Raw genomic sequence first — 27,880 nt, forward strand, 5'->3', positions numbered from 1 at the left:
TTACATATGAGAAAGCGAGAGATAGGTTCGATTCAGTTCAGTGCTTTGCTTCTGTTCCATAGTTTGTCTGACATCACAATACATAACATTCCCCTGATCACTGATTGATATTTTTTTGCCAGGCTTATTAGGAATGTTTAGATCCTTTTGATCGATATACCCATCGCTTTCCTGTGAGGGAGTATTTGTATAGGCAGCATTGACCTTGCTCATTGGGAGAGTAATGGCGGGTAATATCGTATATCCTCCTTCATTATCCTTTTCTTTATTTTTATCGGAGAGTGTTCTAAGGTACTGGTCATTATTCTCAGCTTTATCTTTCAAGGACAGAGGTTTCAGATAAGCATTGTTTTCAGTGGGCTTTAGATATTCTTCATCTAAAGTTTTATGTGTGTCATAGTTATCGGCGTACGAATACTCGGGACCTTCCTTTATCTCATCGTAAACTTCTTCGTCTACGTGTTGATGATTGTGCGGAAATGACCTGTATCTGTTATTTCTTGTACTCCGTGGAAGCTGGTCTGATATCATATCCTCTGAAAATATTTCTTTTTCTTTCTTTCTGTAAAAAGGACATTGATTTGAAATAATCCAAAATTATAAAAAATAAAAAAGAAATGTATGAGAGCAAGGCATGTTTATATTATTAGATATCAGAGGCTGGTAGATTTAACCAACATCAAAAACATCAAAACATGCGACTTTTCAACACTTTATACATCCATTCACCACGAATTAAAAATGCAACTATTGAAAAACAAGTTGATAAAAAACAGCTATATCAGCTGTCTCGTTTAAATTCATCATTTCGCAAGTTCTTTAGTCGAAACAATGACCTTGTTAGCAAATACAGTCTATCATTAAGTCGAATGCTGACTGACGTTTTTCATACTAATTGTTAGGCCACATACTGAATTGTCTACGGATTTTCCGTTTTCCCGATCACAAGAAGCACACGGCGGATGTGACCGGTCGACAGGGGATGCTTACTCTTCCAAGGCACCTGATCCCACCTCTGATGTTTTAGAGGTCTTTGTTGCTCTGCTCCCGATGTGTATTGTTTCAATGGACTTTTGAGCTTGAATACTTTTCGTTATCTCCATATTTCACTATAAGAGGCGTAGGTGTAGAAGAAAATCCTAAAAAATATTTCATAGGTTCTTTATTTTACTTACTAATTACCTACCTACAGACAACTATAAAGATACCAGCAATAAACAAGAGGAAGACGAGACCTCCAGGTACCCCAGCAATTAGCGGTAAGTTCTCTAAAATAAATTAGAGGGATTAATCTACCAAATATTCTTTAGAAATAACGTTACTAGTATCATGATTTTGTTTTTATTCTTACAATCATTTTTATTTCTCATTTCATTTTTAAAGCCATTTCAGAAGCTCAAGACAAAGTTATAAAGGTAAAATTTGAGTGAGAATTTTGAAAAAAGAACGTTTTCGATTATTATGAAAATTCCAAAATTTCTAAAAAAAAAAAATAATAATAATAATAATAATAATAATTTTAAAAAATCGGTTATTGAAAATATTTCAAGAAATAGATTCATCATAAAGCTATTTTGCATCTCTCTTTTTATTGATCTAGGAAACACCTAACGCTCTTTATTGCACCAAACCTGTAAAAAAGTCGGGAGGCTGAGTCGTTAGGGCACTTGCTGTGATATCAACAGAATTAGATGTCGAAGGTAAGAATGACTTCTGTGTTGTGCTTATAATTTGTGAGGGCGTAAAGCTACAGTCTAAGACAGAAATATAGAAATAGTATTAATAACATTTGACATCATGAAATTGTCTGAAGTATTTTTTAATTTTTTTTTTGTTTGAGATATAAAATACGATCATGAGATTAAAAAATTAAGTGTGATTTATATTCGTATTTCTATGTATATTTATGATAAAGTAATAAATTTGCGTGATTCACATCCACGTGTACAAGCGTTAAAATATGCGTTTAATATTTCGATTTGAACCTCGCTGACAAAATAAATTTGTTGTCTATAGCTGCACTTTGTCGTAGAATTTAAGTGCCAAAAAATCTACGTTTTTAGAATTCAAAGTTAGTTTGTACTTATTTAAATCTAAGAGTATGTATTAAAAATATTCGTTTATTTACTTTCCTTGCTTGTGATACCAGTCCACGTTCAATATACAGGAAACATCAAGCTTTTGTAAAAATACGACGGCCGTTCACAAGTAATGCAAAATACGGTTAATCATAATAAATGTAGAAGCAGTTCATTTTATTGTTTCACCCTAGAAAACATCTATTTAAAAACTTCTAATTACCGAAACCGCATATTTCCCCAACTGTCTTCGCAAAGAAATTCACTTTTAAAGTAAGCATGGTCACTTCAATGAACTTAAAACTGTTTTAGAAAGGTTTCTGCCAAGAAGATGAAAATGAAGGCTCATGAATGAGGGCTCACTTGAATACTGCGATTCATTCCAAAAATCGCTGAAGAACCAAAATAAAGGTAGAGCTTTGATATCTCGAAAGACTAGTCTTTAACGCAATGCAGTAGTAGGTGGATTAGAAAATTCAAAAAGTGGAAAGGGGAAGATCGCAGTCGAACTGGTCGATCGAGATGTGTGGGGACACCAAAAATATAGATGCTCTGAGTAACACATCTGAAAATGCCAGATTTACAGCGAGAGACGTTGCTAAGCCACTTAAGTTTCATCATCACAATAGTTGATTGAGTTCTGACAAAGCAAATAAAAATAATGTCAAATTAGTGCATTATTTCCTTACAGATGTCTACAAGAAAACACGCATTAAATGTTCCAAGCTCTATTAGATATAACAATTTCAAAAAAGAAGTTAATATGATAAACCTGCGTTATGGGTGACGAAGCATGGCTGCACTATTTATAGACGAAATGGAAGTTCTATAATAAAATGCGGAATCAGAGAGAAAGCTGTCGTCCTTTTTTGCAAAGAGAAGCCATAGCTCCTACAGGTCTTATACGGTTTTTGTTTTACTGGAGAGGTCAAGCAGTATACGTACCTACACCCAAAGGAAGGACCATAAAGGGTAGCTTTTGTTTTAAATTGTATTGAGAAAAGATAAGTGAGTTTTCCGTAACGGACGTTCAAATACCAGTAACCATTTTCTTGTAGCTGACAATAGGTATTATTTCCACCAATAATACTGACAATTTGCTGTAAATAGGAATAGAAATGAGATGAAGGAAATATTGAAGAAAGGAATTTTCAAGAGCTTAGCCATTCTCGGTATTTGCTAGATCTCAGTCACAGTGATATTTTTTTATTCCAGAAACACAAGAAAACCATCAAAAGGAAAAACAGTACTATTTAAGATCAGGTGTGGGGAGTACTTTTATGTTACTTTCAAAAGAGCATGCTGAGGTGTTCCGGATATGGGTAAAGAGAATTGAGACATGTATAATGGTTAAAAGAGAATACTTTGATTGATTGATTGATTGTATGCTGTTTTACCGTCCATTCGAGAATTTTTCACTCATATCGAGACGTCACCATATACCGGTGAAGGGCTTCAAATTTTGACCTTTACTCGGCACTCAGGGCCATTGAGCAGTGAGGGCCTCGGTTTTTTAGGGCTCATCCGAAGGACCCGCAGCTTTCACTTCAAAGTGCCGAGCGCATGGCGAAGGAACAGTTGCTACCCATTTTTTATCGACTTAGGTCAGTCGCGGCCGAGATTCGAACTCTCGACCTCCCGATCACAGAGCGAGCGCTCCACCGACTGAGCTACGAGAATACTTTGAAGGATTAAATACAAAAAGAAACTGCTTTTTGTAATTTTCTTATTTTTTGATGACTTTTTGCATTAATTTTGAACGACCTTCATTATGAACTGAATTATGTTTATTCAAAAATTTGCATGAATAAAGCATGTGCAAATATTTCACAAGGAGACACGTGTGCAAAATCTGGGAATGTTTAAATTTGTCTTTTTTACTCAAAAACAAAATATGATGTTTAAAATTACGTTTCATTTCTCCAACAGTAAAACTTTATTGTTGAGATGTTCTTGTTTTTTTAATTTAATATAACAGCAATAATTTTCAATAATCGGGGGAAGTGTTTTGTGTACTCAAATTCAAAATCAAACTTACTAAATGCATCGCATGGACTCATTAGAGGTTCAAAAATCACAACATCATCTATACCAATAATGCTGTATATTCCACCTTTTCTAGCATGTACCTTGATCTTAAAAATAATATTAATATTATTACAATGATCATGTGCCTTTTTAATATGCATCTCTCTCTCTCTCTCTTTCTCAATTATATATATATATATATATATATATATATATATATATATATATATATATATATATATAGATATATATAGATATATATAGATATATATATATATATAAGGAATGGCAACGAATATTCGAACATTAGGGATGGCAACGAATATTCGAACATTCGAATATTCATTCGATGAGTTGATATTCGAATATGAATTTAAGATTCGAATATTGGGTGTTTTTCAGATTTCATAAAAAGAAGTACTGTGGTTAATAAATTTTGATTTTAATAGTGCTGGAATTATCCCTGTTTAATTTACTAGCGATCAATTTCAATCGCCTGATTTCTTTCACTACTTTCTTATCTTATAGAATTACTAAATTACATGTTTTTTGTTTTGAGTAAGGTGTTAAAGAATTGAACAATAATGCTTTATGTATAATACAAAACGTACTTTCATAGTTTTTATTAGTTAGATACGATCGGATCTAGAATCGAGGACAACAAAATGAAAACTTTCTTAGAATGTCTAAAAGACGTGAAGAGTATACCTATCAAAATAAATTTAATTGATCATTGAATGAATGTCCGATAGACTTAGTCTGTAATTAATATTGTAAACGGCTCAATTTCAGAATAAATGTGTAAATTACTTGATTATATCGGGTTGTACATAATCCTGAATTTTATATTCAGTATCGGGGAATTAGTTAATTACCTAAGAAAATTGTCTATGGAAATATTTGTTTATATTTTAAAAACATTGTATCAAAGGTTATAATCATACATATATCTATCATTAGGCAGATAATTGTAATTTATTACACGTATTGAAATCTGAACATTACATGTATACCGTTACGAATATATCTTGCACATAGGCGTCGGAACCGGGGGGGGGGGGGCTAGGGGGGCTTAGCCCCCCTTTTTTTTGCAAAGATAGACATAATATAGGCATTGAAAATTGGGGCTTACCTTTTTTCATTGGTTTAGCCCCCCCCCCCCAACTTTCAATTAGCCACCCCACTTTCAATTTGCTTCCGACGCCTATGTTGCATTTGGTAAGACGAATGGTTCCACAGTTGGAGCTACTATAAAATATAATACACATGTTTCATTTGATAAATTATACTTTTCTACATTTAAATCAATTATTAATTTCAAATATTGACAAATATCAAATGGAATTTCTTATTGTACACCTGCAAAAGTCTTCATACAATTTTAGAATACCTACACCAACAGATTTTATTTATTTTATCGAATATTCGAATATATTCCAATACTTTCATTGAATATTCGAATATGAATTATTGACAAAATTGACATCCCTAATATATATATATATATATATATATATATATATATATATATATATATATATATATATATATATATATATATATATATATATATATATATATATATATATATATATATATGCTGTGTTTTTCAACTAAGCCAACTGTGAAATTGATTAGAATGCCATTTTCGTGTATACTCACGCATAGAAATATACACGGAGAAACTCGCGCTAAAGTGACGTCACAATTAGGCTACAGATACAGAGACGTTAATAAAAATGTAACGATATAGGGCAGCGAGATATTCAAACATTGAGTATATTTCTGGTGCTTTTAAACATGTAAAATGTAAATGTAAGGATTGTTTTTAGTTTAGTGTGAAATATTGGTGTGTAAATCACACAGACTTGCACGAAGATATATTTATCATGAAGCTCCAGCACGCTTCATGAAATCCTACGTGACAAGTCTGTGTGATTTACACACCAATAACTCACACAAAACATAAAAATTTCCTTAAATATATATTAATTACATACATAGTAAAAGATACAGGTTTTTTCGCATATGCTATTTGCCTGACGTTAACGTTACAATAACCGTATCAGTTTCCAGGGCTAATTTGGATATGCAGGGCTGAAACTGATATATATCACACCCCTTGTAGATACAGTACTTATGACAGTGCACCTATTTTTTCGTTCTCTTGATTCTAAATTACTGTTCTTTGATATAAAAAGCTAGTCAGTGATTATTTTTTTGTGTTTGCTCCACTAAAAATATTATAAACATAGTAAAACATACCCTTTCCCACATCACATCCTGTATCAGCCCGGGGCGAAGGCGAAGGTGTCTCATATATATATATATATATATATATATATATATATATATATATATATGATTTTTTTTAAACAAAACATTTATTTTTTTTTACTACAGTATATAGTTAGGATCGCGCACATACTGTGGATAGTCGATCTAAGGGTAGTTCAGTGCTAACACAATGCCATTCATTCCCTTGATCTCCCGCCTGTGCGAACAAAGGCTCTTCATCCTCAGTGACATTTACCCAAAGGGATCCCATTTGTGATCCCCACATATGGTAGGCAAAAAATAAACACCTCCCATTGGCATATGGGATTTCCAGGACTGCATCCGTCTCTTTCTCATCCCTTACGTCGAAATATGCATAGTAGACTGCAAAAGAAAAAATAACTAATGAAGTAGTAACTACTTGAAACAGTACAAATTAAAAGATATTTTCATTCTGTATTATTCTACAAATGCAGACCTCCTTGGAAAGCCTTTTTTGGACCGGATTTTTCTAATGGACTTTTGTATCGGGATACCTCAAAATTAACGTTTGCCCATCCACAATCATCGCCATTTTCAAAATCACAGGATATACTTTCCACTATAAGATACATGAAACATGAATAAGAACTTGTTCCAAATAAAGCTCATTATATAATTGTAAAAGCTGTCATATAATATATTGTGTTCATTTCGAAGGTGTTATTTAGATAGTGGAAAATGTATAGCTGAAGGAAATTATTTCTGAAACAAGAATCTCCTTTTCACACCCAGATATACTTTATATATAGACAGTGCCAAATTAATATATCATGGATTATACTAATGACGTAAAATAGTTTACCTTCCTGGGCAAACGACATTTTTATATTAAAAATCACGCGTTTCTTTTTAAATGTTTATGTTATATCCACCGAATATTTTCATGAAAAATCTGGTAAAATTGACAGTTGCATAAATAATTCAGGTTTAGCAGTCATTATTATAAACATTGTGTCATAAAATGATAGACATAAAATGATCGTTTTCTCAGTTCATGATTGGATTCCGTGAGAATCCATGATAAGGTGCCGGAGACTTTCGAAAAAAATGTTGCCTTAAACACTTGATTGAAGTGTCAATAAATGAATAAATGAGATTGGTATAATTCATGTGCATTAAAATCAAATAATCTTAGTTGATTTGATTTGATAATCCTTACTAGTATGCTACACGAAAAAGGGGATCGGAATTTGACTGATAACCAACATATTGTGCAAAATTATTAACTGATTACCGTCTTCCTTGGAAGACGGTATACAGAATTGAAGTATTTTACAGTCTTCAGACTATGCACTTCCTCTCTTTTGTTATTGGTAGAAATTACATGATGTGAAAATTTCCAGTTATTTAATTGGTTAAAATGTTGTTCAGGGCAAGGGAGATACTTTTCTGGTGATCTAATTTTTGTACGAGTCAACAATTTTTCAAGATTTTCAATCTTTAAAAAAATTGACAAAACGAACAGTTGAAAATGGCCAAAAATAAATCTAAAAAAACACTTTAATTTTTTAATAGTAATGACTAAAAGGAGTTTCTTTATTTTCATTGTAAACAGAAATTTTCTTTATTGCTTGTCAGCTTTTTAGCTTGTATTTATTCTTTTTCTTTGTTTTGCACTGTCTTTCTAATCCCTCGGCTTTCTCCGTAAACTCCTACCAGCAGCGGAGTCGAAGTTTACGGAGAAAGCCGAGCGTCTTGTTGAACTTTCACATGGTAGGGCTTATGTCAGTAAAATGTTGATGAAGAAATCCTCAAGAATAAAATGGCCTGATAGGTGTATCCCAGTTTACTGTTTAAGGTTGTTGCTAAAGACGGCCAAGCTTTTTGAAAAAGCTCTACTTGTAATATTAAGTTGTCAGTGCGTTTGGTGTCTGATTAAATTGCTGCCCGGACTTACAGGAATTTTGTCTTGTCTGACAGATTTTACGATCTCAACCGAACTGTCCTTGGTACCTCTTGGTATATACTAGTATACAAATTTTCATAAACCGATATCTTTCGACTACAAGTTACGTTAAATCCACAAGAGTCGGGTATTACATGTACACGTAAAAACGTTTTAATGGACTTAATATATGTGTATATGTGTAAATTATATATTCAAATTTGGTCGCCCGCGTGGCGCAGTGGTTAGAGTGTCTGCTCTAGAGTCGCGAAGTAAGGAGTTGATCCTTACGTCGCGGGTTCGAATCCCACTGTGGGACGTGGAGACGGGTCCTTCGGATGAGACCGTATAAACCGAGGTCCCGTGGCGCAGTAGGGGCTGGCACGAAAAAGATCCCTCACTGCTCAATGGCCGTAAGTGCCGAATATAGGACAAAATTTGCAGCTCTCCACCGGCAAGTGGTGGCGTCTCCATATGAGTGAAAAATTTTCGAGAGGGACGTTAAACAGCATACAAACAAACAATATATTCAAATTTCTTTTATACAAAATTGAAATATAGAGTTGTATCATTTTGTTGTCCACTTTTCAAATGGTCACTGTAGAAGTAGTACGACTAGTAACGTGTAGGTTTATTTTTTATTATTAGCAAGTTTATTACCATGTTCAAGTATTATTATTCAATGTCTGTGTCTTGACCTATTAAACAAGGAGAGGGTGTACATAGGCTTTGCCTATTGCCCAATCCTTATTAAATTACTCAATAAAATATGTTAAAAGTAACATTTAGGTATTATGCATTGCACTGTGTGATTGTATGATATTTAAGAAATACATGTATTTATATTTGTATTATTGTTTTACATATGAATTAACACACTAAAAGCTCGTATGTTCAATAATAATATATAAAGTTATCAGGGATTAGAAGTTATGACTTGATCATATCACACATATATAGCAATGACATCTAAGTGTAATCTTTAGAACAACGTCATTGCAGTAATATGAATGTATATATGTGTAATAAATTCTGTATAAACTTATTCGGGAGACATAGACCATGACGAGATGGAATCGCACAGTACAATGATATCTACTTGAAACTATAAACATGTGAGCTGTTTAAAAATTTGGCAACAAAATGAAACACAATATTCCATTTCAATCTCCTCAAAGAAAAGTTGAATGTAAAATTTATACATACGACGGTTGCCAAGAAAGTTTGTATTTTTTTATCAAAGTCCATTGATTTAAAAAAAAAATTAATCATTCTGTTTTGAAGAAAAAAGGCACAATTTTATTCATGCAGGTAAAACACCTTTGAAATGATTATAACAGATATATTATTCATCTTTACATGTCACCCATGTATTCAGTCGGCAGTTTTTAGATCATAGGGATTCAAGTTTCTCTAAAAATTGAAACTATGTTTATTTATTTATTGAATAACTAGAAATCTGTGGATTAAATCATGGTTGACCTTGAATTGATCAGTATTAAGGATTACCTGACCATTTTTGAATCATTCACATATGAAGGCAAAAGTGGTAATTATCTGTTTCGTTTTAGCCCACCTGAGCCGAAGGCTCAAGTGAGTCTTTCTGATCGAAATTTGTCCGTTGTCTGTTGTTGTCATTGTTAACTTTTCACAATTTCATCTTTTTCTCCGGAACCACTGAGCCAATTTAAACCAAATTTGGCAAAGAGTATCCTTGGGTGAAAGGAAATCAAGTTTGTTTAAATGAAGGACCATGTCCTCTTCAAAGGGGAGATAATTAGAAATTAGTAAAAATTAATGGCATCTTTTAAAAATCTTTTTCTCAAGAACCACTGGACCAGGAAAAATTAAACTGAAGTGGAATCATTCTCAGGTAGTGCAGATTCAAATTTGTTCAAATCATGACCCCTGGGGGTAGGGTGAAGCCACGATGGACGATGAAAGTTTAACATAGAAAAAAATAGGAATAATCTTTAAAAATCTTCTTCTAAAGAAGAGCAAAGCCATGATTGGTCATATTTTTCTGGAGGCATCCTTAGGTGGTGTAAATTCAAGTTTGTTTAAATCATGCCCCCCCCCCCCCGGGGGGTAGGGTGGGGTCAAAACGGACAATAAAAATTTTACATATTAGTAGGGATGTCAAATCGGTCAATTTTTGATAATCGGTTACTCGGACGTTTTTCCGATCGAGTACCCGGGTACTCGGTAAAGATGTAAATACAAGTGTGTTAATTTTCTTGAGCCCCATTAAATTCCATTAAACCCCAAAGCTGTTTTTATCACGTTTATTAATGTATATAAACATCGATTTCAACGTAAATGCTTTTTGGTACTAAATGTATTTATCAAACAAACACAAAATACACAGTCAATTAATACATCAAAAATTACAAATGGTTTAAGGTTCTTGTTTAGGATTTATTTCATCAAAAGGAGGACAATCGCAGGTTTGTTATTACTAGACTAGCCAAAGAGAAGGAACGGACGTTGTCGGGATTGCTAGTCTAATATTCTGGTAAGTTTAGTGTATACGGGGGAAACAATTTCATATGTTGATTGTTTCCCCCGTAGACACTAAACTTGATACGCAAACTGACTTTCAACATTTATTTTGAATCTTTAGTTATTTCTGAATATTTCTTCACTTTTGAAGTGGGTAGTGGCATTTCTTTGCATGTCCGATTTCACTGCGTATATTAACTAAATAATTTTAAAATGATTTAAAGATAACAGACCATCGATGTTCACTGAAAACAATCAATGAAGCCATCCAAAAATTAAGGACCACAATAGATGAGAACAGCTGGGTGATTGATCACTAATTACTGTATATACACAGCCACAGGCGATAATGGGTGTTTTACTGGTGTAGAAGGCTACACGCTATAATTACCGTATGCATATTTAAGTTAATTTTTGATAAGTTTTTGATAAAAATAAGTACTTTGAAATAAGAAAAAATACACATCCGAGTAACCGAGTACCATTTTTAGTATTCGATACTCTGACGTTCGATCGAGTACCCGGTTAACCGGGTACTCGTTGACATCCCTACATATTAGTACATAAGAAAAATCTTTAAAAATCTTCTTCGCAAGAACAGCAAAGCCATAAATGGTCATATTTGTATGGAAGCATCCTCAGATAGTGTAGATTCAGATTTGTTCAAATCATGACCCTTGGGGGGAGATTGGAACCATAATGAAAGTTCAAACTTGTAGGAAGAAAAGCCACGGTTAGTCAAAGAGATATGTAAGCATTATTAGTTAGTGTAGATTCAATTTTGTTTGAATCAACCTCCCCTTTAGGGGTAGGTCGGCACCACTTATGCATTTAAGCTTTTCAATACTGAACTGAATTTTTGCTTTTTTTTCCTAGCCACAGTACTCAGGTGAGCAATGTGGCCCATGGGCCTCTTGTTTCAATTTTCCTACCTTCGTTAAAATTTCAAATTAACAAGGTAAGAACGATTTTTTTGGTAATTGGAATTTTTTTAAAAATATTTTTTGGTTTAAATCTCTCTTTTGACTGTCCGCTATATGATATACTTTTAAGTAAACTCTTTGTTTATGACTTGTTTCTATTTTGGCTAGCTACTTGTCTAAACGTTTTCAGCAAGTGATCATGAAACTTCAGTTTGGTATAAAAGTAAAAGAGCATGTGCCACAAAGCTCTATTCTTTATTTTTTTAATGTTTTCATGAATGATATTTTTATTTCATAAAGAATGGATCTTTATATAATTATTCCGATGAAAATACAGTGGCTTATTGACATACGGATTTTGACACTTTGAAAGATGATATTTCAGTATTATTTAAATAGTTTAAAGAAAACTGTATGCAGCCTAATCCATCCAAGTTTCAGCCAGTTGCCTTAAGTACAAAAAGAATCGCAAAAAACAGTTTTTAGGATCGATGGTGTGGAAATTGTGCAAAGAAACTGTTAAACTATGGGGGTGGGGTAATTGATTTTATGCTTTAATTTGAATAATATATAATAATAATAATAATATTTGCAAATATTTTAAAACGCATCGCTAAAGTTTTAACTAGGGCAAACAACGTTACCCTGTTTTATAGATTTATTTATTCTGTCAAATTTCAAATTTTGTCCCTTTGTTTGCCACTTCTGTTCAAAGAAAAACACAAAGAAAATTGAAAGAATTCAGGAATGTGTTTTACGTTAACTTCCATTTCCGAAAACTGGGAAGTAGCTGCGAAACATTGATACACAAAGCAAAATTACCTTTCTTAGCAGTTAGAAGCATGGAAGAAGTTAGAAGTATGGCCGTTGATTGTTTTGAAATTCTACATGACCTATCTCCTAGATGTTTGTCAGTTAACGTTAGTTTAAGAAATTCAATTACAATTTTAGACATTTATTTATTTATTTATTATTCTTTAAAAAGAAATTCAAAAGTCAAAACCTCTCGTATGATAAAATGTCTTTTAGATATGGAACTCACCTCGTATGAAACTTTTAAACTTTTAAATGTCAATCAATTTATTTTACAGTTTAAATCCATAATAGCCTCTTGGGACGGCAAGGACTGTGAGTGCACAACCACCTCCAGTAGGTGAGATCTGTAATCTGTATGTTTGTACATGTATGTCTTAACGTATCTTTAAAATTTAACTCTTACTGATCTATCTTTTAATGTGACTGTGTGTTGTATGTTTTTATTGTTCTACTGTTATGTATATGTCACTTATTCATTAGAGCTTGTATTGCCTTTTAGCTGCCATGTTGACTTTAAACAAGATGTGTTTGTGAAACACTGATGCCCCCGTATGGTAACTTACAGCAAAGGTTAAACTTTCTCAAATGCAAATCAAATGTTGGTACCCAAAGTAAGGTCTTGTCTCAAGGAATATACCTGTGAAATATGAATGTCCTAGCAGCAACCATTGAATAGATATAGAAAAGGTTAAAGTTTTTCGAAAGTAAGTCAAACATCAAGGTCAAGGTCAAATGGTCAAAATTAATGGTGCCTAAGGAAAGGCCTTCTCACAAGAAATATACAAGAAATATACAGGTGAAACATGAAAACTGAAGCACCAATCGTTCAAAAGTTATGACCAAGGTTTAAGTTTTTTTAAAGTAGGTCAAACTCCAAGGTCAAATTTCAATTGTTGGTATGTAAAAGAAAGGTCTTGTCACAAGGATTACATATGTGAAGTATGAAAGTTTTAGCACCAACGGTTCAAAAGTTATGGCCAATGTTAATGTTTTTTTCAAAAGTAGGTCAAACTCCAAGGTCAAGGTCAAAGGGTCAAAGTTGTTGGTATCCAAAGGAAGGACATGTCACACGAACTACACATGTGAAGTATGAAAGCCCTAGCACCAATTGTTCAAAAGTTAGGGCCAAGGTTAAAGTTGGATAAACTTTTGCAAAACTGGGTCAAACTCCAAGGTCAAGGTCAAATGTCAAATATGGTAGTACCCAAAGAGAGAATACACATGTGAAATATGAAAGCCATAGCTCCAACCAATCAAAAGTTATGGGCAATGTTAAAGTTTTTGCGGAGAAACAGACAAACAGACAGACAGACAGACAGACGGACGGACAGGGCAAAAACTATATACCCCCGAATCTTCGATACGGGGGCATAATAAAGCTTACCTATCTATCTCATCCCTGTAACGTTGGAAGATTATATGACATGCTCCGAAGTCAGTTGCACTTTGACAGTAAACAGTAATTCAAGTCAAGTATATCAAGTAGATTTCAAAGAAATAAAAAAAAAAATAATAGTATTGTGTCTCATTTTGTTTCCGACTTATAAAATGATAATGTAATTCCATATCTATATCATTGAGCCATGAACTACGGCCCTTCAATAAGATAAATACAGAATTGAATAAATCAACGTTTGGTATGTTTATATAGCAGAAATATGCCACAATTGAATTATATTTTTTTTTCCTACCAAATTCTTTCTGATTAGTGAAGTCCTGGTCAGAATGCAGTGCTAGTGCTTTTTGCAAAATTCTTCTGTCCATATTTTTGCCTTTTTATTATTATTTTTTCTTTTTACTTTTTTTTTTTTTTTACTTTTTTACAACCCATTCTCCTCATTCTTCTGTTATACTTCAATGAGCAAATCACAACTTTATAAGAAAAAAAGCGTATTGATACGAAAAAAAATACAATCAATTCATAATTAATTTAGTTAAAATTCGTTACTGGATGATTGCATATTTCAGTCCAATCAATTATGAAAATTACATACCTTTTCGAAAAGTATTAAAACTTATAGTGAAAAACAAAATAGCAGTCGTCCAAACATCCATTTTAAACAGACGTGAGATGCAGTCGGGCATTTCTTTTATGCTTTAAAGTAAATTTTATCAGAATACAAGTGATCAATGACCAGGAAGTAGAAACCTTCTGTCTACCTGTCTTTGTGTTCTAGTATTGTAATGTGTCTATGTATGAAGAGAATTCTCCCTTACCGTGTAATTTAATATCAGAGGACTCATTGTATAGATTCTAAATAGCTAGAGGGTTATTATATGTTAACTTTTATAAATAATACTATAATTGAATTGATTACATATATATGGATGGCGTTACCTTTTAAGACTTTCAACTATAGCTATTTAATCAGCTTTTTTTAATGCTCTGATCATGATATACATTTATGTATCATCTAAGTCTGTTACAGCATATAAATCTTTAAAGGGAACTTGAGAAACAATACATACTATACACTGTTAAAACATTTAAGTACAAAATAAATTCTGAAATATCAACATGGGATCCCACTATGATTCTACAACAAGATGCCCATGGGCCATATCTCTCACCGGAGCACTTTTGCTAGACGAAGAAGAAATTATTTCAGTATTGAAAAGTTTAAATATATAGGTCTTCACACCCTAACCTCTCCTCCCCACCCACCGGGGGGGGGGGGGCAGGAGAGGGGTAATGATTTTGACAAACTTGAAACTAAACTAACTGAGGATATTCCGTATACATGTGTATAATTTTTTTGCAGATTTTCTCTTTTATATTCCCATGTAAAAGTTTGATCTAATGTGACCTCGCCCTACCACCAGGGATCATGTTTTCAACAAATTTAAATCTACACTACCTGAAGTTATTTCCATATAAATATGACTAATTATGTCTTTGCTCTTCTCGAGAAGCATTTTTTCTATATATTCCTATATAAAACTTTAATGCCTTATTATGGTCCCGCTCTAACTCCAGGGATCATGATATGAACAGACTTGAATCCTCGCTATGTAATGAAGGTTTTACATAAGTTTCATCTTTTCTGGCCCATTGGTAATTGAGAAGAAGATTTTCAAAAGAAGCTATTCACTTTTCACAATTTTAAATATCTCCCTTTGGAAGAGGATGTGGCCCTTCATTTGAATAAATTTAGATCCCCTTTATCCAAAGATGCTTTGTGGCAAGTTTGGTTGAAATTGGCCCGATGGTTCTTGAGAAGTCGAAAATATGTAAAGTTTACAGTGGACAGACGACGGACGACAGATGCCAAACGACAGACGGACGCCGGACATCCTTTGATCAGAAAAGCTTGCTTGAGCCTACTGTTCAGGTGAGCTAAAAATTGGATAGTGACCAGTAGCGAACTAATATAAACCTAAGCTCAAAAAGAAAAGGAGAAAGCTAGACATATACATGTATACACGTACGTTTGTATATACACTTTAAATTACAGACTGTTTGATTTTATATATATATATATATATATATATATATATATATATATATATATATATATATATATATATATATATATATATATATATATATATATATATATATATATATATATATATATAATAATAATAATAATAATCATAATCATAATAATAGTGTAATAGGTTTTGTCTGTCGTGTCCTGCCATCTCATCAATAGCATTTTGTACGTAGTGGGCTTTGTACCCACTGTTGCATAAATGGGACTTTAGGAGACTGCTCTGTTCCTGATATAAGGCAGGGGATGAACAGGTGCGACGAATTCTGGTAGCCAGACCTTTAGGCACACCCTCAAATGTGTGTGGGGGATGACAGCTAGTCGTCATTAGATACAGGTGGGAATCGGTGGCTTTCGTGTGGTGACTAAACTCGATTTCGGAATCAATCAGGGTAGATGTAGTAGTATCTAAGAATATGTTTTTGGAATTAGATACGTCTACAGTAAATTTGATAAACTGATGGAAGGTGTTTTTGTTTGTTTTATTTTTTCATGACTTTTTAACATTTTCTATGTCCTGAGGAAGGGACAGGGCGTCCCAAAAATTTGAGAATTTCTATTGGTCATTTTTAGTGCGTGATATAAATTTCCATCCTTGACCTTGTATCTATTTAGTAGATCCGACTCTCTCCCTCTCTATATATATATATATAATATATATATATATATATATATATAATATATATATATATATATATATATATATATATATATATATATATATATATATATATATATATATATATATATATATATATATATATATATATATATATATATATATATATATATATATATATAATACACGTAAATCATTTTAATAAAAAATGAGATAAGTTCTAAATGATAGAAAATGTCTAAGAAGCGGTTTCCAAAAAATGTAACCAATTTATTTTTTTAAAAACATTCCGTTTAAAATATCAGTAAAGAAGACGTTTTTGTAACAATGATATTCTTCATTTTATCATCTTTCCAAAAGAGGTGAGATTTCAAATTAAACAAAATCTTATGTTCATTCATCACTCCAGACTAACCATTCTCTGTCAAAAGTAAATAACCTTCGTTATATAAGACCACCTATGTTATAAGACACTATAAATGTTCTTTTATGTAATTTTTATAATTAGGTTACATGCCACACAAATAATTCTCGATTACTTAACTTTTCTCACGTTTTTGACATCATAAATGAGTCAATATCGGGGATTCTACTTGTAGGTCAGGAATATGTAGCTTTTAAATGGAGGTTCGCGATATCTTTAATGAAATGTGTAGGAATCTTAGGCTCCATTAGAATTGAGGACTTGTTAAACATGGATTACATGGCGATACAAGAGATGTAGTAAAACGCAAACCTTATCAATTTATTGTCGGAATAAAAAAATTAAAGGCAGGTACTTCCTCAGCACTTCAAAGTCATTATAAATAAGTAAGGAAATAGGAGTTTCTTCATTTTAGGAAAGAAAATCAAGAATTACCACTTGCTGAATTAAATCATAGCTCCTCTGTAATACATTTTAAACAAACAAAATTGTGAAGAGTTTATATCAGTCTTTCAATGGCGAAATGATATTAAAAGAGATGCCTCTACTTTAATTTATCATATACTAGTATTTTTATGTGTTTAGCTCGATTTAGATTTTAGTTTTTCATCCTATTATCTATCTTTAAGGTATATTTTTCTTCTCTTAAGAAAATGATAATGAATTCAATAATTAAGTGACGAAAAAAAAAATAAATTCAATAATTAACTAAAGAAAAAAAAGTTGGGGGTTATTGAACAGCACATATTTGTAATTGGGATAGAAATGAGATTTCTTTTTGGAAGTTTACTGACATGCTGACGCATTTTGACTGCAAAAATATTAAGGATGTGTTTAGATCGGCTTACAATTTAGTTTTCCATCCTATTATCTATCTTTAGGGTATATTTTTCTGCTTTAAAGAATTTTTTTGATATAAATAAAAAGACTATTGTACACTTATTCACATATTATCATGATAATAAATCTAATTAATTTTTCAAAAACATTTCGTTTAATATATCGATGAAGACGTGTTTGTAACAATGATATTCATCATTTATATTTCCAAAAGAGAGAAGATTTCAATTTAAACAAAAGCTTGTGTTCATTCATCACTCCAGACTGACTATTCTCTGTCAAAAATGACAGCCTTCACTATAAAAGACCACTTGCGTAACAAGACACCATTAATTTTCTTTTTTGTAATTTTTCGGTTACATTCCACACAAATAATCATAGATTACTTAACTTTTCTCACGTTATTGACATCATAAATGAGTCAATATTGAGGATTCTACTTGATGATCAAGAAATTGAAGCTTTTAATTGGAGATTCACGATATGAAACGTTGTTGAATCTCAGACTCCTTTAGAATTGAGGACTTGTTACACACGGATTACATGACATGGTCACTGCCTGGTGGAAGACATTGAAGGCAAAGAATTAGTATGATACAAGAGATATAGTAAAACATCAACCTTATCAAGTCATTGTTGATGTTATTGATTTTGATAAAGGTTTGTGACTTCAAATTTTCAAATAGTTCCTTGGAGTTTTTAAGTATCCACATTTGATTTACACCACTTCTCGTATATATTGTATAGAACTCCTGAAGTTTTTCCTTCATTGCTGTTAATATTTTAATGAGGAGGAAAGAAAGAGGCTTGGTAGAACATTTTCTTTAACCCGCTATGCATCTTTGTCTGTAAGATTTTTATGTAGTTAAGGAATCCAGTATAAGTAAGGTAATTCAAATTCAATTTGATTGTTGGGAATATCAAAAATATTTTTAATATTTAAAATGTGATTTTGAAGAATTTGCTTCTTAGAAAGGAAGCTATGGGTATAGGTTGGATTACCACTTGCAAAATTAAATCTCAGCTCCTCTAAAATACATTTTCGTCATACAAAATAGTGAAGAGTTTATATTAGTCTTCCAATGGCGAAATGATATTAAAAGAGTTGCCCCTACTTTAATTCATCAAATATTTTTTTATGTTTAGCTCGGCTTAAATTTTAGTTTTCCATTCTATTATCTATCTTTAAGGTATATTTTTTAGCTTTAAAGAATTTTGTTGAGATAAATAAGATTATTGCACACTTACATATTATCATGATAATGAATCCAAAAATTAACTGACCGCACGAAAAAAAAGGAGGGGGGTTGACGGAATCATTTTTGTAACCAGTATGAAAAAAATCAGGGTTTTTTTTTGAAAATTTACTTACATACTGATGCATTTTGACTGCAAAAGTATTAAGGTATGTGAAACAATTTTCATTTTTCAATAATGAAGGCAAAGATTTCAGAATGCATCACTGATTCATTGCCTGTTTTATCAACACTACATGCGTGCATGATATCGACTTTGCTAAATTTAATGTTGTGTAAATCTTTTTTTTTTGGTTCGTTTCGTAGTCAAGTAAAATACAGCATAATTGAACTTTTCCAGAAAAACATTTTGATATCCTTTATGAAATTAAACAGAATTAAGACATACAAAAAAATATTGAATTTCAAGAAATCTTTCTTTTTCATGAATGATCCTCTTTTGTAACTATTGATCATTGTAATTTTTCAATTTCGACCGCACTCAGTAACTGAATGTTATTATATGTACAGAAACCAATATCATTATCAGGATTTAATTATTAGAAAAGAGCAATTCACTGTCACATTTATTACTATTACTCTAATTTCAGAGTCATAAACGTCAGCCCTACCTGTTGTAGTCATATACATCTACCCTACCTGTTGAAAAAAAGATAATCGTTTCATAAATAAAATCATAATGAAAAACGATCTTTGTTTTTGTTTTATTTCCATTGCGTATTCCGCCATTTTGAACTACCGTCGCTTATATCATATACAAGAACTGTCGAGGTTTCTTGCAAAACATCACGCGGCTTGATATTACGACAAAATTATCTCTGAATTTAAGAATGTGTTTGGTCATGGAACTGTCGTTTTAGTAAAACATTACATTTTTAAAACCAACACATATTTTTGTTTTGCAAATGAAATAAATAATTTACTACTAAGAAGTTTTGTTCAGTGTAGACCTAAGTCTCTTTGAGGAACATGGTGATTCATATCTGAACTCATTCGAGGAATTTTTCAGGAGGTAATATATATCCAAATAACATGATAATGCATTTAAAATTATATACCATTAATATCTTTACAGCTGAATGTCATATAATTTTACAAGAAATCAAAGCTAACAAATATATATTTAGTTTGTTTTTAAATAATATCAAATTTATAACAGGAATTATTCTATTTTAAGGGAGAGTAAAGCAAAGTTCCTCCATATCACCATAAACATGTTGTAAAGGAAGTGGAATCCTCTAGAAATGCAACCATAACTCTTTCTCTTAATAAAAAATAATGAAGATAACGAACAGTGATCGATCTTAAATCTTCAAGCAATAGAAATCTGTGAACAGGACATAAAAACAAGGATTTAGTGGTGAGATCGGGCGCCTATCTACGACCCAATGATAGGTATATTTGCTAACAAGGTCATTATAACGACCCATAGAATTTACGAAAGATTGATTTTAAAGGAGAAATCTCAGTAAAATTTACTTATCTGTCAGTAGCCTGTCTCATTTCAAAAATTGGTAGTACTCAGAGCATGTTCTTGAGAATCGAATACGTTGGGAGGCGTAAACCCCCTATGGAGGTGATAGCGGAATATTACTACATAAATAAGAAAAGTGAACGATGGAAAAGATGAAGTCATCTCGTTTTTCAATTAGTTGTTAACTGGCCCTTATCGTCTGTAGTCAGTAAAATATCCAAATGAAACAGATGTGCAGACGTTGGTGTGTCTATTATTTCAAGTTCACTGGGATATATCGGGTCGACATGTGAATGGAATTAACTATTGTTAATTGATAAAACGTCGTCGATATATCTGGATGTCGAGTTGAAGGCGACAGCATGTGTTTTCTTCTTCTTCTGATTCAGAAGTTAAATAAATAATGCTTCAAAGGTCGGCTAATAAAGGAGCACAGTTAGTACCAATCGCATTCCAACAGTTTGTTGGAAGACCTGGTCTTCGAAGACTACATAAATGTTTTCATGAGGAACTCTCATCATCTTAATATCAACTTCACAGTACTTGTATGTTGAATCAACGTGATTTTTTTAACAAAGGTATTTTTTTTTATGACCAAACAAAGATACAAAAGTATCCAATTTACATTTTTATTGATGAAGCAGTTGTGTATGATATATTTTCATACTAAAATGCAGAAAACTTGAAAAAAGCATTCAATTTTCAATAACACAGATACAAACCCTATCACCAGTTTTAGATAGCGTATTTCAATACTTTTTTTCCATTTCATACCTTTACTATACTTTTACCCAAAGAAGAATGAAACCGCTTAATAATGTTTAAAACTTTCCCAATCTTCCTTACAGTTTACATACAATTTTTAAACAAGTAATTATTTTCCTATAGTTATTTTTACAGTAAAAAAAGAAATAAAAGACATTAATATTTTTAATCCTTTGCAGATATTTTAAAAAAAAGAAGAAGAAGAAGAAGAAGAAAATCACACTTTGTGCTAAGAATTATGCTTATTATATCTTTGCAAGATTATCTGTTTACCGTCGTTTGATATTATTGTCTAGGACACGGAGTTTTTGATAGTAGGTGTTGAGAGAGGACGGGTGCAAATATTGATATCGTTACAGAGTCATATCTAGTGTTATCTTGTATAGAAGTAAACTGTTGAACGCACGCGTTTCGTAAACATTAACCAAACACTTCACAACACAAATATTATCAGTACGTAAGAGATTTAACTTTGCATATATATTAAAAAAGAATAATTAATTTTAAAAGATTTTAGAATTTATTATTTTTATTTCTTAAATTTTATTTCAAGAAGAAATTGTAAATTTGAAGAATCATTAACGGTAAGCATCCAGTTGTCTCTGACGAGACTGGTAGTATGTACTACATAGAATAGAAAAGTATTTTAGTATAGTCTACTTGCATAAAAAGTCTAATCATACAAAAATTGAAAGTAGAGTAGCGTTGTAAAGGAATTCAAAGAATTTATTTTTTGAAAGAATGCAACACGTTTGTTGAAATAAAAAACCAATATAAAGATTAAAAATTAAGTGTCCTGGTATAATCTATCTGTACCAAGTCTTATTGAAACTGGACTAAAACTTTACGAGGAGTAGTTTGGACAGATGATGAGAACCTAACTAATGCAAACTCTTCTGGTCTCCGACCAGTAGAGCTAAAAACAAGCATTTGTGAAATAATTTATTATTTAATTAACCCACGTGACACTCAAGAACAATAATCGAGTTTTCCTGATTTAATCGAGTTATATGTTGAATTATATTTAATTTATGATATAAAGGTGGTATTTCAAAGGACAAACTAAATTTTTTTTTTTATTACTTGTTTTGTTCTTTCATGATTTTTAACTTTTTTAGTGCTGTATATATATATATATATATATATATATATATATATATATATATATATATATATATATATATATATATATATATATATATATATATATATATACATACATACATACATACGAGGGCTGTTCGAAAATTATTTAGACATTGTGTATATTCTTCTTCCCAATGAACGTTTTTCGGTGAAAATTTGCATATGCGTTTGGCAAAGTACGAAGTAATAAAAACAAGAAATATTTTTCAAAATTTTATTTCTTTTTTTCAGTGGTATATTAATGTGTCAATGGTAGGGATACCCGTCGCAGTCAGGAATTTTGAAAATGTGTAATACCAACGTTCTAAATCCCGATGGACCTATAGTAAAAGCGAAAATAATACAACTTATGTTTATAATTTTTCTATTTAATTCTGACTTCTTTTTATGCAAGTTTGTTTAAATTTCGATCAGAAATACGGAGATAATAAAAAAAAATATTCGCGGTATAAAGATCCTAAAATGACAACAAAATGGATTTTTTGTCAAGGCGGCACAGTCCTTATGGAATAAAAGTAAATGTCTCAATAATTTCCGAACTATATCTTTATATATATATATATATATATATATATATATATATATATATATATATATATATATATATATATATATATATAGATAGATAGATAGATAGATAGATAGATAGATAGATAGATAGATAAATAGATAGATAGATAGATATAGATATTGATGACTGATGAAGAAAGCCGGCAAGATAACTGTAAAGCTATTAATATTGCTTTATACTCCTCTTCTTGCGTATATTCCCATCAGTTAAAATTTCCGATGCATAATTTGCAACAACACAATTTAAATTAAACTGGAAGTTTGATGTCACATGAATCAAGAAAACATATATCACATGATACAAAAATGAGCTTTTGGTTTTCTTAAGTGTATTTGCAATCGTATGTAGTTTTATCTTGAAGGAAAATATAGAAACGTATCCACAAACTATTTACACACTTAAAACGATATCGATATTATTTTCTTCATCTAGATTGTTTATTTGTTCATTTATCTTTACTGTAAATAGCTAAGATTATAGAACATTAAATGAAAGAAAATTAGACAAATTTCCACTTTTTTCAATCTCACCTGAGCAGAAGGGTTTCTTAATTTAATACGTGTGCATCTTCATAATTTATACCCACTGCCTGGCGGAAGATATGGAAGGCAAAGATTTAGTATAATACTAGAGATATTGTAAAACATAAACCTTATCAATTTATTGTCGGAATAAAAAAGTTTAAAAGGCAGGTTCTTCCTCAGCACTTCAAAATTATTATTAGTAATTAAGGAAATAAGAATTTCTTTAGTTTAAAGGCAAAAATTAAGAATTGCACCTTGCAGAAATAAAATCATAGCTCCTATAAAATACATTTTAATCATACAAAATAGTGATGAGTTAAAATCAGTCTTTCAATGGCGAAACTAAATTAAAAGAGATGCCCGGCTTTAATCCATCAAATATTTTTTATGCGTTTAGCTCTATGCTCGGCTTAAATTTTAGTTTCTCTTCTTATTATCTATCTTTAAGGTATATTTTTCTGCTGTCAAGAATTTTTTGAGATAAAAAAGATTATTGTACACTCATATATTATCATATATGATAATAAGTCTATTTTTTTTTTTTCAAAAACATTCTGTTTAAAATATCGATGTAGAAGACGTGTTTGAAAAAAATGATATTCTTCATTTATATTTCCAAAAGAGAAAAGATTTCAAATTAAACGAAATCGTATGTTCCTTCATCTCTCCAGACTGACCTTTCTCTGTCTCTTGCGTACCAAGGCACTATAAATTTTCTTTTGTGTAATTTGTAGGTTACAAGCCACCATTTAATCATTGATTACTTAACTTTTCTTAGGTTATTGACATCATTAATGTGTCAATATTGGGGATTCTTCTTGAAGGCCTGGAAATTGTAGCTCTTAAATGGAGATTCACGATATGAAACGTGTGTGAATCTTAGGCTCTGGAATACGAGAGTTGACCATAAAGTTTCTGGACAATGGACTTTTATCAAAATAAATGGTCCTAGATATACCTATTGTGTACCAAAATATTTGCTATGAAAATCCGAGACAGAATAATTTTTTTCTGATTGATTAAATTTAATTATTTATTGAAAAGCGCGGTCTTAAATTAAAGGTCGCAGATAGTGCGTACGGTCTAGGATTAAAATGCCATGAACTTTGAAATAAAGTTTTGTGATTATTTTCTTTATAAAAGCAAGCCAAAGCTTTATAAAAATTAAAATGGGTAACATATAATAGGGCTATTGTCATTTCCTGATATTTTAAGTACCGCTTACTATACAGGCAGTGAAAATATTAAGAAAAAAACTGATAGAAAAAAATTGACAGAAAAAGCTACGTCTGCCATCCGAAAGGAACAACTGCCAATCATAAAATTATGTTTTCATAAGGTAGAAAAGACGTCAGAGACAAGATATTTTTCAAACAACTTGAACTTATTGGAATATATTTAGTTCATTGATTTGAAATGAGTATATTCGATTTTTCAACGGTATATACACTTTGTAGACACTACAAAGAGGTGGAAAACCACTGTCATTTGATGAAAATGGGATATCTGTTCATGACGTTGTTATTGACGCTACGTCGGACTGGGCTTCTCGCCTGTGTATATGGACTGTTTATACTCATGACGCTCGTAAATTATCGTGTATTGATTTGAATTTCAAAATTCAAATCAATTATGTTCTATACATAAATAATACTGCACACATTTGGCAGTGTGGAATAAAAAAGAAAATGTAGCCTGTGTGGATCTACAAAGTATTTACACCTTAAACGTAAAATAGTGTGTATTGTTTGATTTTTTATATTTTCATTAAATAATGGTCTCTTTAAAAATATTATTGTACACACTTGCCAGTGAGGTCATTATAAAAAAAAAATTATAGCATTTGTCTATGAACTTTGTCGACAACCCTCGCATGAGCTTTTAAATGGAGATTCACGATATGAAAAGTGTATGAATCTTAGGCTCCATTAGAATTGAGGACCTGTTACACACGGATTACATGATATGGGCACTGGCTGGCGGAAGACATGAAAGGCAAAGAATTAGTATGATACAAGAGATATAGTAAAACATAAACCTTATCAAGTCATTGTTGATGTTATTGATTTTGATAAAGGTTTGTGACTTCAAATTTATTAAAAGCTCCTTGGAGTTTTTAAGTATACACATCTGATTTACATCATTTGTCGAATATATTGTGGCACAGTACTCCTGAAGTTTCTCCTTCACCGCTGTTGATATTTTAGTGAGGAGAAAAGGAAAAGGCTTGGAAAATAATTTACTGGAACTTGCTATGTATCTTTCTTTGTGAGGAATTTTATCACCAGTTTTAGAAAGCGTATTTTAGTACATCCTTTTTTTCAATTCAGACCTTTACTATATTTCCATCCAAAGAAGAATGAAACCGCTTAACACTATTTAAAACTTTTTGGACTGTTTTTAACAGTTTACATTTTTTAATTTTTTTAAATAAGTAATTATTTTCTTATAGTTATTTTTACAGTAAAAGATTAAACAAAAAGCATTGATATTTTTTACTCATATATCGGTCCTTTGCGGGCATGTTTGTTTTTTTAATCACACTTTGTGCTAAGAATTATGCTTATTATATCTTTGTAAGATTATCTGTTTACCGTCGTTTGATATTATTGTCTAGGACACGGAGTTTTTGATAGTTGGTGTTGAGTGAGGACGGGTGCAAATATTGATATCGTTACAGAGTCATATCTAGTGTTATCTTGTATAGAAGTAAACTGTTGAACGCACGCGTTTCGTAAACATTAACCAAACACTTCACAACACAAATATTATCAGTACGTAAGAGATTTAACTTTACATGTAAAGAAGAATCATTAACTTAGGAATTTCTTTTTTAAATTCTTTTGAAAATTTTTATTACAAAGAAGAGATTGTTAATTTGAAGACCATTAACGGTAAGCATCCAGTTATCTCTGATGAGATTGTAGCTCTACTGGTGTTTACTTAGAACAGAAAAGTATCCTTGTATAGTCTACTTGCATAAAAAGTCAGACCAAAGCTGAAGGTGGAGTAGTGTTGCAAAAGAATTCAACGAATTTATTTTTGGAACGATGGCAACACGTTTGTCGAAATAAAAATTAAGTGTCCTGGTATAATCTATCTATACCGGTACGTACCAAGTGTTATTGAAAATGATCCAAAACTGTAGGAGGAGTAACGTTCTGAAAAATTGTTTACAGATTGACGGACAAACGACGGGCACCTTACTAATGCAAACTCTTCAGGTCTCCGACCAGTAGAGCTAAATACAAGCATTTGTGAAATAATTCATTATTTAATTAACCCACGTGACACTCAAGAACAACAATGGAATTTTCCTGATTTAATCGAGTTATATATTTGAATTTGAATTATATTTGATTAATGATATAAAGGTGGAATTTCAAAGGTCAACATTGATTTCTTATAAAATTGATAACTAGTACATGTGTAAAAAGTAAGGTAAAATAAATATTTTTACAATCATTCTCAATATCACATACACGTCAATGCATTACATGTTATAGTTATGATGAATTATTTACTTTTAAAACATGATAAATATTACATAGGTATCATTTCACATTTTCTATTTTATGTACAGAATGAGAAAAAAATGCATGTGTATGGAAGAAAATGCAATGAATTCATAAATTTATTTTTAATTTTAATAGATTTATATATCTTTAAGATAAATAAATATTAATTGTACTTCAAAATATTTCGTAGAATGCTATCCAAAATTTACATACCCCTAAATAATAAAAACACTTCCAGTTTGTATCAGATCTAACAGATAAAGTCAATAATACACAACTTTTAAATCATTGTAGTGTGACGTTTAATTACAGATTGGGACTGCTATGCAAGCAACAGCTACCCGCTCAATCATCTTTCTGTTAAGCATCATAACTGAAATATCTCTATAAACTGGACGACAAACCAAACCTGGCACACCAACGGGGCGGTCAAATGCGCACGCAGCCTTCTTTATTCTCATTGGCTCTCGATAACGATCCTCGTCAGTTATCATCGTCCATTGACATAATGAGGATTCCTCCATTAACCTTGCATATCCAGTGACGACAGTAATGTCACACAAAGCGCTTCTTCGGAGGTGTTTTGTCGAGTTCTTGGGTGATTTAAGGTCAATTCCGGGTCGGCTATAATTTAGAGTGCCTGCGTTATCCCTTAATGCGGTTGTCTCAATCATTTGAAAATACTGACATATCCAGAA

General features: G+C 31.5%; 2 protein-coding genes across 2 annotated transcripts in view; both read right to left on the minus strand.

Annotated features, from left to right (window-relative positions):
- Nucleotides 1-27,676, minus strand: LOC133197008 (uncharacterized). Its single transcript, XM_061332847.1, has 10 exons — nucleotides 27,592-27,676; nucleotides 16,234-16,453; nucleotides 14,546-14,646; nucleotides 6,862-6,984; nucleotides 6,535-6,767; nucleotides 4,117-4,213; nucleotides 1,632-1,754; nucleotides 1,187-1,268; nucleotides 313-562; nucleotides 1-258 (listed from the first exon to the last, which is right to left on the minus strand). The coding sequence occupies exons 1-10, from the start codon at nucleotides 27,674-27,676 to the stop codon at nucleotides 1-3; spliced, it is 1,572 nt and encodes a 523-aa protein (XP_061188831.1).
- LOC133197641 (cysteine sulfinic acid decarboxylase-like) overlaps nucleotides 1-27,880 on the minus strand; it is a 246,247-nt gene that overhangs the window by 141,206 nt on the left and 77,161 nt on the right. The gene's annotated exons all lie outside the window — the stretch shown is intronic.

The sequence above is a fragment of the Saccostrea echinata genome, unplaced genomic scaffold (assembly GCF_033153115.1).
Source record: "Saccostrea echinata isolate AGI-Se365-2 ecotype Australia unplaced genomic scaffold, CSIRO_AGI_Sech_v1 ptg000030l, whole genome shotgun sequence".
NCBI lineage: Eukaryota > Metazoa > Mollusca > Bivalvia > Ostreida > Ostreidae > Saccostrea > Saccostrea echinata.

Excerpts from the sequence above, each read along its gene's own strand:
- LOC133197008 (XM_061332847.1), bottom strand. The coding sequence starts at position 27,676 with ATGATAACTGACGAGGATCGTTATCGAGAGCCAATGAGAATAAAGAAG. Across the intron at positions 6,985-14,545 it reads TTTTAATACTTTTCGAAAAG|TGGAAAGTATATCCTGTGAT; the intron begins GTATGTAATTTT and ends TGTATCTTATAG. Across the intron at positions 1,755-4,116 it reads GAGTCCATGCGATGCATTTA|ACTGTAGCTTTACGCCCTCA; the intron begins GTAAGTTTGATT and ends TTTCTGTCTTAG.